Here is a 14,439-nt window from a genome sequence, read left to right on the forward strand (position 1 = left end):
AAGTTGTCTCTGTGGAAGCACAAGGGTGAATGGCTGCTCATGTATGCAGCTCGGCGTGGAGTTACACAGGGTTCAAACAATGGACATGGACGGAAAGAAATCACCAAGAACTACTTCATGAGAACCGGCATGAATCCTATTGTATCTGATTGGCCGAGGGGAGTTGGAGACATCATCATCACACACACTTGACACGTCCCTGAACGATCCATGAAATGGATGGAACATTCAGGCGGCGACAGCGCTAATCCCACCTCAGTCTGCACTTGAACGGACCCACTACAGGTAGAACCACTTCCGGAGCTCTTGGGTGGTGGCCTTGGCGCAGAGCCACCTCATCCCTCCACCAATCCCCCAGCCAGAGCCAGAACCAGCCCAGCCCAGCCCGCCAGCCCCATTCAACGTCATCCTATCCCATTCATATCCGCCGACACCGCCGCCGCGACGCCTTTTCGCCCTCCATCGACTCCGCCTGTGAATGGCGTAGAATGGCTGCTCCCGTCTACATCGCACTCTCTTGATCCCTCTGATGCACTGATTCAACCATCGCCTCGCTGCATCCTTACTTCGCTACCTATCCCAGCTGCCCCTCCCCCACTACCTATCTCTACCCTCGGCACGTCTGGAGCTTGCCACGACCCGACCTCTTTCTCCAGGCTCCAGCTTAAAGACACCTCAGCTTGCGAAACACTGCACGTCTCCAACTGTCGGCGCGATTGCAGAGACAAACCGTCGCCATGTGGAACGACGAAGACAACAATCCATACGGCACTAGCTTTGACCGCCGGGATTCGCAATCGTCGTCTGCCAACCCGGCTTCCCCGACCACTCGTGATTGTGAGTATCTTCATACCTGTATCTCCTGCGTTGTCGCCTGTGGCACAAGATGGGATCTGTCGTTTTCGGCGATGGGGAGAACATGACTGACGCGTACGTCGTGGTAGACCATAATTTCGAGCCTCCCCACACGCCAACTTCTGGCAGCGACGACGACCAACATGGTCAATTTAGCCATGGGGGAGCTCAAGCCGATAGTGACGAAGAGGTCTCGAGGGATGGTGCCGGGCCCCGGCGCAAGCCTGGTGGCTACGACAGTCGAATCGAGCAGATCCTCTACGAGAACCCTGACCAGTCTATCCTGATTACCGAAGCAGGCAAGAGCCTTGAGAGTGGTGGCAGGTATATCGTATATACTATTCGCACCGGCGTAGGCTCCCGCTTGTTCCGCTCCCGCGCGCTGCTTCTGCTAACTTTCACTTCAAGGACCTGGAAGTGCGACGTCGATATTCGGAATTTGCCTCCCTGCGCGATGCCTTGACTCGTCTACACCCTACCCTCATTGTTCCCCCCATCCCCGAGAAGCACACAATGGCCGACTACGCCGCGAACCCAACAAATGCGAAGCAAGACCAGCAGATTATTGATCTGCGAAAGCGCATGCTTGCGGTCTTCCTGAACCGTTGCCGCCGGATGGACGCCATTAGAACTGACGGAGTCTGGTGGAGATTCCTCGATCCTAACGCCAGCTGGGTATGTCCAGACCTCGACAGTTCGATTACCGTTGCTAATATTAGAGCAGAATGAGGTTTTGCACTCACATCCCGTAGCATCCATCCCCAAGTCAGTCCTAAAGGCGCCCCCGCTCGATACCGCAAACCCAACTGCCGCCCATAACTTTCTACCTGTTCCAGCGGCATCGGCGAAGCTCAAGACAGTGGCTGGCGCCAATCACGACAACAGCTCTGGCCATATTCAAGCGGGACCTCATGCTTTTGGCCGATTTCCACCTGAGGCGCATAACCTGAGCGAGCAGGAGCTGGACCCCTACTTCATCTCATATGAGTCGTCGATCAAAGAGCTCGAGCAGCTCCTGACTGGCCCCATGGAGAAGGTGAACCGTCGAACCCTGAGCCATCTTTCATCACTGGCAGCCGATCTTTGCGAGCTTGGGTCCGTTTACAATGCATTCGCCGTTTCGGAGCAGGCTCCGTCTCTTGGACCAGCCATCGAGCGAGTTGGTCAGGCCGCTGACCTCTCGTACATTGCGACAGAAGAGCTTTCAGGGTCTCTCGGCGCCAGCTTCGCAGAGCCGATGCGAGAGAATGCGCAGTTTGCGGGTGTTGTCCGGAGTGTGTTGAAATATCGCGTGCTCAAACGCGTCCAGCAGGATCTAACCACTGAGGAGTTGAACAAGAAGAGAGCACTGCTGGACCAGCTAGAGCGGAGCGAAGCCGAGGCCCGACGAATTGAGAACTACCTATCGAGCAGCCAACAAATCTCCCCGCCGCCAAAGCGATCGGCGAGTCTTAAGGAGCCCGCCTCTTACCAGCGACGGGATGGTGGTCAAGAAGACACGGAATCTATCGATTCCGACTTTCCTCCGACTCACGGCGATTTCCCATCATCTGCGCCCTCGGCAAGCCAGGGGCTGCCGGAAAGGAGCACCAGTGTGCCATCTCACAAGAAGATGCCTAGTGGGAACTCAATAACGAACAAGATCTTTGGACCCATCCGTCACGCAGTTCAGGGAGTTGTCGATGTCGACCCGGAGCGGACACGACGCGATTTGATCGGCAAGACAAGGGAGAGCATTGGTCAATTGGAGCAGGCTCAAGTCGCTTCGGAGCGTGATGTCAAGGAGGCCAGCGCTAGTGTTTTGCAAGACCTGAAGCGGTTCCAGAAGGACAAAGAGGAGGATTTGCGACGGTACATGGTAAGTTCTACCCGCATTCGAAGTATGAAAAGGACAAGCACTAACGCCAAGTAGCTCGCTTATGCGCAAAGCCAGATCGAATGGGCAAAGAAGAGCAAGCAGCAATGGGAAGAGGCTCGGGCAGAGGTGGAGAAGATTGAGGAGTCATAAGGGGACTGCTTCGTTATTGGTAGTCGATGGAATAGCTTCAAAGGAGTCAAGAATGGGAGGAGGCAAAAGGACCTCGGACTAATTCGCGTGGACGATTCTTTTCACGATGGCGTTTATCAGGGGGTGTCGCGTGTAAAGTAGACGGCTCTTGACCTTGAACCGGGCCCAGCAACGGTCGCCATTGGGCCATCTTGGGTAGAGCTGCATTCTATTGCCACATCCAGCAAGAGTTGTGTTGCCGAAAGAAACCTCAGTATTTCCTACTTGGTGTTGATAGATGGTGATCAGTCCAAGTACTATTCATGGGTATTCCAATGACCAACCGCAAGAAGGATCATTCTGGCCCATGATAATATTGCGCAACTTCGAATCAACACAAACAATACAGACTCCGTCATTTAACTCTAGGCTACGGCAATATCTCTAGATAACCCAACAAATGTTTGATAACCTGTGGTCGACAGCCAGCAGCTCATGTGGATCCCAAAGGAGTCTTGGATGCACCTCTTGGTGGGGAGCTACCTCTACGTGGCAGGCCAATGAGGGGCCGGCCCTTATCGATAGGAACACTCTGGTTTGCGACTCAGTTGCCTGTCGCAAGCTCATCATCCAAGTTGAACCATCCATTGCCGAAGACTCTTGACCGTAAAAACACATCTCTTAAGCGCCGCCCTTTAAAAGTATTCGAACTCACGAAACAATTCCACTCACAGCACACATGGATATCATCGAAATCACGCTCAACTCAACATGAATCAACCAGATGGACCCATCACCTCCATCGCCGAGCCCGGCATCAAGGCCAACTTTGAGATGCGCAAGGAGCTGCGAAGCAAAGTCTCGGCACTTCTGGAGAGGAACTCGATGAGCTTCCCGGGCGCGCAGCCTGTGAGCTTCGCCAGACAGCATCTAGACGAGCTCACCAGACAAGAGTATGCCTCCGACTCCAAAGCTGGGCCGCGACGCGCCTCACGACGGTTACTGACCCAGTGGTGTTTAGTTACTACGTCTGCGAAAAGTCGGACGGCATCCGATATCTCCTCTATTCACATGTCGATAACAACAACCAAGAGGCGCACTACCTGATCGATCGCAAGAACGACTATTGGTTCATCCCCAACCGAAATCTTCACTTCCCCCTCGAGAACGACCAAAGCGCATTCCACACTTCTACACTGGTCGATGGCGAGCTGGTCTGGGACAGTCTCCCTAGCGGCAAGAAGGAGCCCAGATTCCTTGTCTTTGACTGCCTGGCCATGGATGGGAACAAGCTTATGGATCGAACCCTCGACAAACGGCTCGCCTACTTCAAAGAGCGACTATACACGCCATATAAGAGGTTGTTCCAGGACTTTCCCGATGAGCTCCAGTTCCAGCCCTTCTACGTCGAGATGAAGCCCTTCCAGCTGGCCTACGGCATCGAGATGATGTTCAAGCAGGTCCTGCCCAGCCTCAAGCACGGTAACGATGGCCTCATCTTCACTTGCCGCAACACGCCCTACAAGAATGGCACCGACCCCCACATCCTCAAGTGGAAGCCCCCGGAGGAGAACACGGTCGACTTTCGCCTGCGCCTGACGTTTCCCCTGGTGGAGCCTGACGAGGAGGAGCGCAGCGAGGGCATCACCGAGCCGTTTGTCGACTACGACAGCGTGCCCAAGTCTGACCTGTGGGTCTACCTCGGCGACAGCGGAGAACGGTACGAGCGCTTCGCCCCGGTGTACATCACCGAGGAAGAGTGGGAGATTCTCAAGAGCCTGGGCGATCCTCTGAACAACCGCGTCGTCGAATGCAACCTCGACGACCAAGGACGGTGGCGCCTCGTTCGCTTCCGTGATGACAAGAGCGAGGCCAATCACACAAGTACGGTTAAGAGCGTCTTGGAGAGCATCAACGATCGCGTCACGGAGCAAGACCTGTACAAGGCTGCAGGCCGGATACGGGACAACTGGAAGGCCCGCGCCGCTCGTGAATCCCGGTGAGGCACCAAAAGCAGCTCGAGAAGCGCAAGGCCCGCTGGTGACTTCGATGAGACCCTTCATCAGGATAATCCGCCTTCCTCTAGAGTATTGAATTTTGGATGTAGGGAATCGGGTACCTAAGATGCTTGGGCAAAAGAGCACAGGGCTAGGGATGGCGTCTGCAAATGCTGATTTTCAAAGCTAAGGCGAGGCGTTGGACAAGGTAATTGGAATATGGAATAGTTTTGTTTTTCATCGCTTCCGTGTTGTGTTTCTAATACAATTCAAGGGTGCGTTTCTCGTTTTTTGCTGCTGCAATGTCGTCGATCAGGCTACACTGAGATGATGTTGAAGGACCACATTCACTTCATGGGAATTGATGGAACATGGTCAAAGAAGTGATGCCGCATTATTTAGACTTGATAAAATCTATACCTAGCACCCAGCCTCTTCTCATTACCTAGGTATGCGGCGTAGAACAAGCCAAAAACGAACCGACAGATCCCCTGATTTTGATTTCCAGCTTCGATGCCAAATCCGACCGATGAAACTCCAAATTCCTAGAGTGGTCCATCCCCTTTTACATTCATACAAGTGTCGTTTCCGCCATGGCGCACCAGTTACAAGGCTAACCCAGCAACAAACACCTCGTGAGAGTCTAGAGGAAGAACATGATGGTCGCAATCAGCATGATGGCACAGCCCAGGTTGGAAGTGCCGTTGCTGCCACCGAAGCCACGCGGCTCGGGCTTCTTGGTGGCACCCGAGACGATGATGGGCGTGACAGCGGTAGGGATGACGGTGACAGTGCCAGAGGGGCCGGCCACCATGGTGTTGTTGGCGGTCGGGTAGGGAGGCATTTGAACCTGGACCGTCTTGGTAGAGGTGGGAGCGTCGCCGGTTGTCTCGAAGACGACCTCGGTGAAGGTGCTTGTGGGGGAGATGAAGGAGACGACAGGGGATTCCTGGATGAGGTCCGTGACAGTGATTGTGACAATCGACTTGTGAGTAGTGAGAGTCTTCTGAACTGTGGTCAGCTCTGTAACGGTGCTCATGTCCTCCGCGGGTGGGGAGAGGTCCGTAACAGTGATGACAGTGTGGAAGCTTCCAGTGACAGAGAAGCTCGCGTCGACCTGAGTGACAGTGAAGGGTTCGCCCGAGACGGTAGCATCGGGGAGGCCACTGGTGAGGGACCAGTTGGTCTGGACGTCAGTCACAGTAGAGGGATTGCCCGAAACCGTGGCATCGGGAAGACCAGGGGAGACAGAGAAATCAGTCTCGACGTTGGTGACGGTGTCAGGGCTTCCAGAAACCGTAGCATCAGGGAGACCGCTGGTGAAGGAAAGCTGAGTCTGGACGTTGGTGACAGTGGAGGGCTCGCCGATCACGGTCGCCTCAGGGAGGGCAGCAGACGTGGCCGTGAAGTCCTCACTGGGAACAGGAATGACGGTGACAGTGAAACTCTCAGTCATGGTGACGACCTCGATCTCGCAAACCTCGGCGGAGCTCTCGATGGTGGCAACAGAGATGGAAACATGGACCTCCTCAGGGACGGTAACGTAGGTGGTGCCAGTGACAGTCTCAACCTTGGTAAAGACGTTGTGAGCGCGGCTGGTGGCGTAGATAGTGGAGAGTTCAGTCTTGGTTTCGGTCATTGTCCTAGATTCGATGTTAGAGCCGAGTGACGTCCAAGTGTTAGAGTCTACTACTTACGAAATGGGGTACACGGTACCATCACCATCACCATCACGACGAACAACGACGTGCCCGTCTCCATGCGCCTTGGCCTCAGCCATCAGAGCGCCATCATACGCTCGAATCTCCTGCTGGGCTATTTCTGCGTCAGCTATCTCTACCCATAGGAATATTGGTGGTGAGAGGGCTCACTGTAGTGGGAGGCGAGAACACCCATGCCAAACATGACCGCGAGGAGGCAAACAAGAAGAACGAAGCTAATGAGAAGCTTCTTGACTAGGAGAAGACCCTTGAGCTTGTCGAACTTGGACACTCGGGGAGTCTCCTCGCCCTTCTCGGTATCGATAACAGTTGCCACTGGGCAAGCAGTCAGTTGCAGCGAGCGCAAGAGGTAAGGGCGACAACATACTTGGATCGATGCGATAGCTGAATACAGGTGGTAACGAGCGTGACTGCTGCGATGGTCAGAAATGTATTTCTGCTCATTTCATGTCATGTCATGATGATTTCTTGGTGTGCTTGCGATGTTTCTCTCGGCAGGCAGTCCGGAGGCGCACGCGGAGGAGATGAGGATGATCAAGAGGCAGGAAAGCGCAGATGAGCACATACCTATTGGCTAGAAAGAATGAAGCGTCTGTTGGCTTGAGGATCAGCGAGGATCAGGCGTTGGAGTAACGAGGGCGGTGGTGAAGCGAGGTGAAAACGAGCGATGGAGGAAGGAAAGAAATAGAGCGAGGGAAGGAGCTGTGGTGGTGATTCAAGTGCAGATAAACAAAGGCGATGGGCGTTTGCTCAGGCAACAAGGGAAATAATGGAAGATTAGGGCAGTGATTCATCGGGAGGGCGAGAAATAATGGCAAGAGCTGGAAAATATTGCTGTCGGCCGGCGGGCAGCTGGCGGCCAGTGTCAGGGCCGGCAGATGTGATCCAGGTGTTGAGGGGCAAAGATAATGGGACTCAGGTGCCTGTAAATACTCTTGGTGCTGAAAGCTCAGATTGGTAGAGCTCTGAGTGTCTAGGGCGAAATAAATATGAGAATCCTGGCTTACAATGGATGTCGTGACAGCTGATATGGTGAGTTCTCGTCGTCACTTGGCAGCAACAGCTTATCAACTGACAATAGGGAGATGAAGTGAACGACTAGAGTCAAGATACTGTAAATGGGAGAGGAGGAAACGGGAGAAATACGCGCTCTCTTCAAGAGGAGAAGCGGTTCAACTTGTACTTGGCGGCCAGCCAGCCAGGACACTCCAGCAGAGCAGGCAAACGCAACACCATATACCACCTCCACCGACGTGAAATGTCCCCTTTCATAGGTGAGCACAAGGCAGATGCAGCACATGGCTCCGTCCTTTCCATCTCAAGGCAGAGAAATGATTCGACCGACGGCAAACGACGCGGCCAAACTTGTGCCACCAGAGATCTTATCCCAAATTGCGCCTCCCATGCCGAAACTGTCGGGGAAGGGAGAACGTTCCAGGGCCGAGTTACAGAAAGGAGAGGCTGTGTGTCCATGTCGGCCGGCGGTGAAATGAGGCAAACATGATCTTGGTGGTACGTCAACGGCCGTGATGGGACGAGTCGAGTATCACCATGTCTCCACGACACATGTATCTGTTGTGTATGTGCGTGTCTCCGTGGTCATTGATACTCAGGAGAAGCAGCTTGAAGATCAGTACGTCGAGGAGGGAGTTCTCTTGGATGTGCAAAGTATGACTGGCTCCTTTCGCACATCGAGTGCCCTCCCATGTCCGCAATGCTGGCTACATTGGGTGCTTTACTCTTTGGTGAACGGTTATTTTGGCTTTGTCACCCATTCATCAACTCGAGGTTTTGTTCTAGTTTAATATGCAATGTGAAATTGGTTCCTACGAGAGTCTAATGTCAACGCCACCTGCAGAATGACACTTGGTGATTAATACTTGCATTGACAGTTGACATCTCGATGCAGTGAATCTCAGCACTCAACGTTGCTAGTTGCATCGCAGCTCTGTTTGACATGCAACCGTATGCGCATATATAAAAACAGCAACTTAAAATTAAAGGATTAAAAGACACCAAATATTGCCAGACAGTGGCCCAAGCCTGGTCCTTTCCTCGTAGCAATGCATCAGTGTTTCGGGGATGGTGGGCGACTGTCACAGATAAATGACGGACGTCCAAATACTCGGAGAATGCAATTAGCCACTGTTTTACTTATAGGCTTGAGCCGAGCATTCTCGAATCCTTCCAGATGCCATTTGCAAAGAGTGCATATTGACTGACCCAGGAATGACGTGGATGATAGCCAGTTGAGAGATGAGAACAGCTCTCGATAGCAGATGCTATTATGCAGCTATCCAGAACAATCAGCTCTCAGTTACCTTGTTGGCGGGGTCCACTAAAAATGCGCCAGCAGGCCCGGGGCAGCTCCAGGCGGCAAACGGGAACGGGAGCTGGTCTGCGCCATTAGCTGTAGCTGCTTTTGGGCGCTGCTAAGGTCGCGCGTCGCGCACACGCACGGCACACGGAACACGCCTCCGCTTATCACATTGGAAGAGTCTCCCTCTCTCCCACCTTCACATTCAGTTCACCTTTTTCGCATCGCACGCAATCAAAGCTGCCCGAGCTGTCCGCCCCGACGCTCAATCCCGCCGTCTTCGAGTCCGTCATCGGGCGCTTCGTGCTGAGTATATCTTAGCGACCGAGAGTATCCCCTTGCGAGTGCGCATGCCATGTGGTGACCCTGCTGTCGCGCACCATCCTCGTTTCCGCTTCCGCCTCCGCAACCAAGTACGACTCGAAGCATTTCGTCACCTCAACCCGCCGCAGATCAAGGCCGTGCCTTGACCGCCCCGAAAAGCCCTGCCATTTGGCCTCGTCCGTCTATTTTTCTAGCGACAATCCCCAGGTAGCGCATCATGGCGCGTCGTCGCGCGCGCGCTCAAAAGCCCGTGGAGGTAGTGGAGGAGGAGGAAGAAGAGGTTATGGAGCAGGATCAGGAAGAGCAGGAAGAGCAAGAGGCCGCCCATGAAGAGGGCGACCAGACATCAGAAAACGACGACGAAGAAGTCGAACTGCGAAGTTTAAATTTCGATCAGGAGCTTTCGTGGAGGCCAGCCAAGCCAATTCCAACGGCCACCTTGATCAAGCGTCTCGAAGCCCTATCGAAAGAACTCTCCGAGCTCGACCAAGGCGCCACCGACCTCGACTCTCTGAAGAATGTCGCTAAGCACCTCGGGCATCGAAACCTGATTCAGCATAAGGATCAGGGAGTCAAGGCGTACACTGCCTGCTGCCTTGTCGACATCCTACGACTCTTCGTCCCTGACGCCCCTTACTCGGACGACCAGCTCCAGGTGGGTTTCTTTTGGTGTATAACCTGGGGACAGATGGAAGCTAACACGATTCCCAGTCCATGTTTTCTCTCTTCATAAACGTCATTCTGCCCGCCCTGCATAACCCTACGAACCCCTACGACAGCCAGCACAAATATGTTCTGACGTCCCTAACCGATGTCAAGAGTATCCTGCTCGTTCAAGACATCTCTGGCGGCGATGGCCTCATGAAACAACTCTTCAAGACCACATTCGACGGTGTATCAAAATCTGGATCAAAGCCCGCCACTGAAGAACAGGTCGCCAAGGATGTCGAGATTCATCTGACAGAGATGCTGATGCAATTGATTGATGAATCCGCCAGCGTATCAGCCGATGTAGTCGACGCTATCATCAGCCAGTTCTTGAGAGCCGGCCCCCCTAAAGACAAGCGCAGTCGAGAGCAGAATGGAAACCAATCCACCCTTCTCATCAAGACCGAGCCACCAGCATATGTCATGGCCAAGAACATCTGCAATGGATGTTCTGACAAGATGGCCCGTTATGTTAGCCAATATTTCAGCGATGTTATTCTTAACGCCTCCAGCTTCGCCACCAAGTCCAACGGTCATCGACAAGGGGACGACGACGAGGAGGATGCCGCCCAGGGCCCATCGAGTTCCGAATTGAAGAGTCTTGACCAGGCCCACAACTTGATTCGCGAGCTCTGGCGAGCTGCTCCCGCAGTTCTTCTCAGCGTCGTTCCGCAGATTGAGGCCGAGCTTTCAGCTGACAACGTATACCTTCGCCAGATTGCCACCGAGACCATTGGTGATATGATCTCAGGAATCGGTGTAGCTGGACCTCCTCCAGCTCCTGTGTTGGAGCCGGCAGCGTACCCTCCTCTGAAGCTGTTGGACGAGAGGCCAGCTCCAGCAGTCGAGAATGTTTTGACAAAGCCTTACTCACCGCATTCCTTTGCCCAGACTCATCACACCGCCTACCGCAACTTTGTGGGGAGAAGAAACGACAAAACCGGCACTATCCGCGCAGCCTGGGTAACGGCCGCAGGATACATCCTAGCCACGTCTGCCGGAGGCATTGGTCTGAGCAGGGAGGATGAGCTTGAACTCGTCAAAGCCCTTAGCGACAAACTCAATGACAGCGAGGAAAAGGTTCGTCTGGCCGCCGTCAAGGCAATCGAGCTATTCGACTTCCGCGACATCATTCTGAAGCTGGGAGTCATTGGCGGCGTGGAGAAGGCCGGCTCTATCTTCGCCAGTCTTGCAGACCGCTGCCGTGATCGAAGGCCCGCGGTACGTGTGGATGCCATGGTCCTACTGGGAAAGCTCTGGGCAGTTGGCTCAGGCGAGATAGCTGACGGTCAGGAGGCCGTCACGACCTGTCTGAGTGGAGTACCCTCTCGCATCATCAACGCGTTTTATGCCAACGATCCAGATCTGAACGTCCTGTTGGATCGCGTCATGTTCGAATGTCTGATCCCTCTCAAGTATCCCATCATTAAGGGTGGAAAGGCGGCAAAGGCTTCGTCTCAGTCGCAGTCGCAGTCGCAGACTGGTGGCAGCCAGGCAGATCAAGACAAGATTCGAGCCGAGAGAATACTCCTTATGCTCAAGTTTCTCGATGCACCTGCCAAGAAGGCATTCTTCGCCATGCAGGCCCGTCAACCACAAGTTGCCAAAGGCGTCGAAGTCTTCATCCAGCAATGCGAGGCACACAACGGCGGTGTCGGCCACGCCAACGAGGAGAAGGTCCAGAAGGTACTAGAAAAGACATATCAATGGTTTGGTACCTTCCTCCCCGATCCCCTCAAGGTTCGCAGCGATCTCCAAAAGTTTGCCAAGTTCAATGACCGCCGCTGTTACCAGCTGGTCAAGTGGACAATCAGCTCTGACAGCGACTTCTTGGCTGTGCGGAGGTCAATGAATGAGATGTTTGGCAGGATCCAAGCGAGCCCATCAGCAGCAGGCTGTCTAGACACGCTCATTCCACTCCTATACCGCTCTGGCTCCCTGATGTATAACCGAAGCCATCTGGCAACGATTATGGATTACTCCAAGAACGACAAGGGCGGATTCGCCGCTGTTGCCCATGAGGTTCTCAACGACATTTCGCAGAGGAACCCTGACCTTTTCAAGGCTCACTCGGAAACCCTGCGAAAGGAGATCATTGACCAAGTGCCGTCAGAAACCCGCTCTAATGACCCGGGTATGGTGGACATTCTCAAGGCGTACTCGTCATTCTCCAAAAGATACCCCAAAGACATCACCTATGATCGAAAGTTCATCCAGGTGCTCATGGACTACGCTCTATATGGAACACCGGCCAGGACTGCCAAGTATGCTGTCAATATTCTGCTTGCCAGGAACGATGACAAGAGCAAGGTCACGGCCACCAATCTTATCCAAAAGGTCATGAAGGACCTCGACTATGGCTCGCCGCACTTTCTCAATAAGCTGACTGCAGTCAGCCAGCTGGAACGCCTTGCACCAACTGTCACTGTCGACTTTGACGATGCCATTAACGAATTGACCATCCAGAAGATCCTGCGTCAGGTCCGCACAGAGGATGAAAACCCCGAGGTTTCCTGGGTTGAGGACGCCGACATGAATGAGGAGCTCCAGGCCAAGATTCTGTCGTTAAGGACACTGGTCAACCAGGCACTTGCAACTCAGGAAGATCCCGACACCGACCGTGTCAAGACCGTCTTCAAGCTTCTCAATGACTTTTTGGTTCATGAGGGAGAGTTCTGCAAGGTCAAAGACACTCCGTTAGCTCACAAGAAGCGCCTCAGGCTCCTTGCGGGCCTGCTTGTCCTCAAGATGTGTACCGTTAAGCGTTACGATGAGCTGTTCGATCATGCCAGCTTCAACAAGCTTGCTGAACTCATCCAAGACACTGAGCTGCAGGTCCGCCGCTTCTTCATGGAGAAATTGCAAAACTATCTCAGTCGCGGACGGCTACCTGGGAGGTTCTACGCCATCCTTTTCCTAGCCGCCTTTGAGCCAGCGGTTGAGCTCAAGAGCCGCGTTGAGACGTGGCTCAGATCGCGAGCTCGGAGTCTTGCCGAGGCCAAGAGAAGAGTGCTCGAGTCCATCATGAGCCGGCTTATCCCTTTGCTGGCACATCATCCCGATTATAGCTCAGACGTCAATGATCTGGCCGACTTTGCCAATTACTTCCTGTTCTACCTCAACACATGCGCGACCGAGGAGAATATCTCCCTGATTTACAAGTACGCTGAGCGAGTCAAGCAGACCCGGGACGCCATCACGCCCGAGGCCAGCGAGAGGCTGTATGTGTTGTCGGATCTCGCAACTGCGGTAACCCGCAAGTGGCAAGAGAAGAAAAATTGGGTCTTTCAGGCTTATCCAGCCAAGGTTGGTATGCCTCAGGGGCTGGTCCAGGCCTTGACATCAAACGAGGAAGCCAGAGAGATTGCAAAGAAGCAATACATCCCAGATGAGCTGGATGAGAAGCTTGATGACCTCATCAGAGCTCTCGATCGTAAGAAGGTTTGTGTCCCTCTTGTCTCAGTTAGAGAGAGACCTTGCTAACATCTCGCCTAGAAGCGGAAGTCTATGAGTGAAAGGCAAGACCCACCAGCAAAGAGGGTGAGGACACAGTCCAAGGCGGCGAGCAGGGAGAAGAAGCCCAAGACCCCCAAGGCAAAGAAGGTATCGAAGTCTAGGAAGCCTCGGCCATCTAGAGACTCACCGCCGCCTTCGGAACGCCGTCGCAGTGGTCGAGCTCACAAGGTATCAGTGTACACGGAGCGAGACGATGATGAAGATGAGGCCGAGATGCTGGAGGGCGTTGCCTCATGGCAGTATGAGGGCGACAGCGACGGCAGCGGAGATGATAATGAAGCCGGCTCGGACGCTGAGTCGGAGCTTTCTGATGCCCCTTCAGAGGGACAAGCTGAGGAGAGTGGCGCAGAATCAGACAAGGAGGAGCCTGAAAAGGAGGATGACGATGACAACGAAACCCCCGAAATGGAGGTGGATGAGCCCGAGCCACCAAAGTCCAACGGGCGAAAGACGGCTACTCTCGCGTCGAGGACCAAAGCTGCTGCCAAGCCAGCTGTCAAGGCTAGTGTCCTTACCGAGGCGAAGCGTCCAACACGGTCGACGAGGAGTCGGCGAGGCAAGGAGTCGGCCGAGATGGATGTCGACGATGACGAAGAGTAACAGGGGAAATCGAGAGCGGGGTGACGAAAATACGGGAAACAATGGATACGCGGTGTTGTCTTTTTTTTTTTTCGATTACTTCTATATAGCTGTGCCGGAGAATGGTTATGATAGCCGGGCCAGTTGTGAATGAATGGGAGGCGGGTGTTGAATTACCTGTGATGCCGGGCAAGGAAGGGAGTCTTCAGGCTGTCTCTGTATTTTTTATCCTTTCATATACCCTCTCATACGGGACTCGAGCACTGCGTGCGAACACGTTGATTATACATGGCATGGCTCGTTTGAAACTGTCTGTCGTACGTGATGACTGATCAATGAACAACACAAATGTAGAGAGCACGGCACATCAAATTCAAGGTGGCAAGCAATCGCTCTCGTATTGATATCTCTCACTCATTCCCCTATCCTAGCTAT

At 53.7% G+C, this 14,439-nt stretch overlaps 4 protein-coding genes across 4 annotated transcripts; 3 read left to right on the forward strand and 1 right to left on the reverse strand.

Annotated features, from left to right (window-relative positions):
* Positions 1 to 737: 737 nt before the first annotated feature.
* Positions 738 to 2,863, forward strand: NCS57_00609400 (Sorting nexin-41; the record flags this gene model as incomplete). Its single annotated transcript, XM_053055992.1, has 5 exons — positions 738 to 837; positions 945 to 1,207; positions 1,264 to 1,530; positions 1,580 to 2,713; positions 2,768 to 2,863. 5 exons carry the CDS (start codon positions 738 to 740, stop codon positions 2,861 to 2,863), a joined length of 1,860 nt encoding a protein of 619 aa, XP_052914947.1.
* Positions 2,864 to 3,613: 750 nt separating this feature from the next.
* On the forward strand, positions 3,614 to 4,845 carry NCS57_00609500 (MRNA-capping enzyme subunit alpha; the record flags this gene model as incomplete). The annotated part of the gene is made up of 2 exons (XM_053055993.1): positions 3,614 to 3,795; positions 3,864 to 4,845. 2 exons carry the CDS (start codon positions 3,614 to 3,616, stop codon positions 4,843 to 4,845), a joined length of 1,164 nt encoding a protein of 387 aa, XP_052914948.1.
* Positions 4,846 to 5,482: 637 nt separating this feature from the next.
* NCS57_00609600 (uncharacterized protein) lies at positions 5,483 to 7,125 on the reverse strand (the record flags this gene model as incomplete). The annotated part of the gene is made up of 5 exons (XM_053055994.1): positions 5,483 to 6,482; positions 6,537 to 6,654; positions 6,711 to 6,875; positions 6,928 to 6,944; positions 7,076 to 7,125. The coding sequence occupies 5 exons, from the start codon at positions 7,123 to 7,125 to the stop codon at positions 5,483 to 5,485; spliced, it is 1,350 nt and encodes a 449-aa protein (XP_052914949.1).
* A 2,293-nt stretch (positions 7,126 to 9,418) lies between these two features.
* Positions 9,419 to 14,025, forward strand: NCS57_00609700 (uncharacterized protein; the record flags this gene model as incomplete). Its single annotated transcript, XM_053055995.1, has 3 exons — positions 9,419 to 9,856; positions 9,913 to 13,350; positions 13,405 to 14,025. The coding sequence occupies 3 exons, from the start codon at positions 9,419 to 9,421 to the stop codon at positions 14,023 to 14,025; spliced, it is 4,497 nt and encodes a 1,498-aa protein (XP_052914950.1).
* Positions 14,026 to 14,439: the final 414 nt, after the last annotated feature.

This window comes from Fusarium keratoplasticum, chromosome 4 (assembly GCF_025433545.1).
Source record: "Fusarium keratoplasticum isolate Fu6.1 chromosome 4, whole genome shotgun sequence".
In the NCBI taxonomy this organism is placed as follows: Eukaryota; Fungi; Ascomycota; class Sordariomycetes; order Hypocreales; family Nectriaceae; genus Fusarium; species Fusarium keratoplasticum.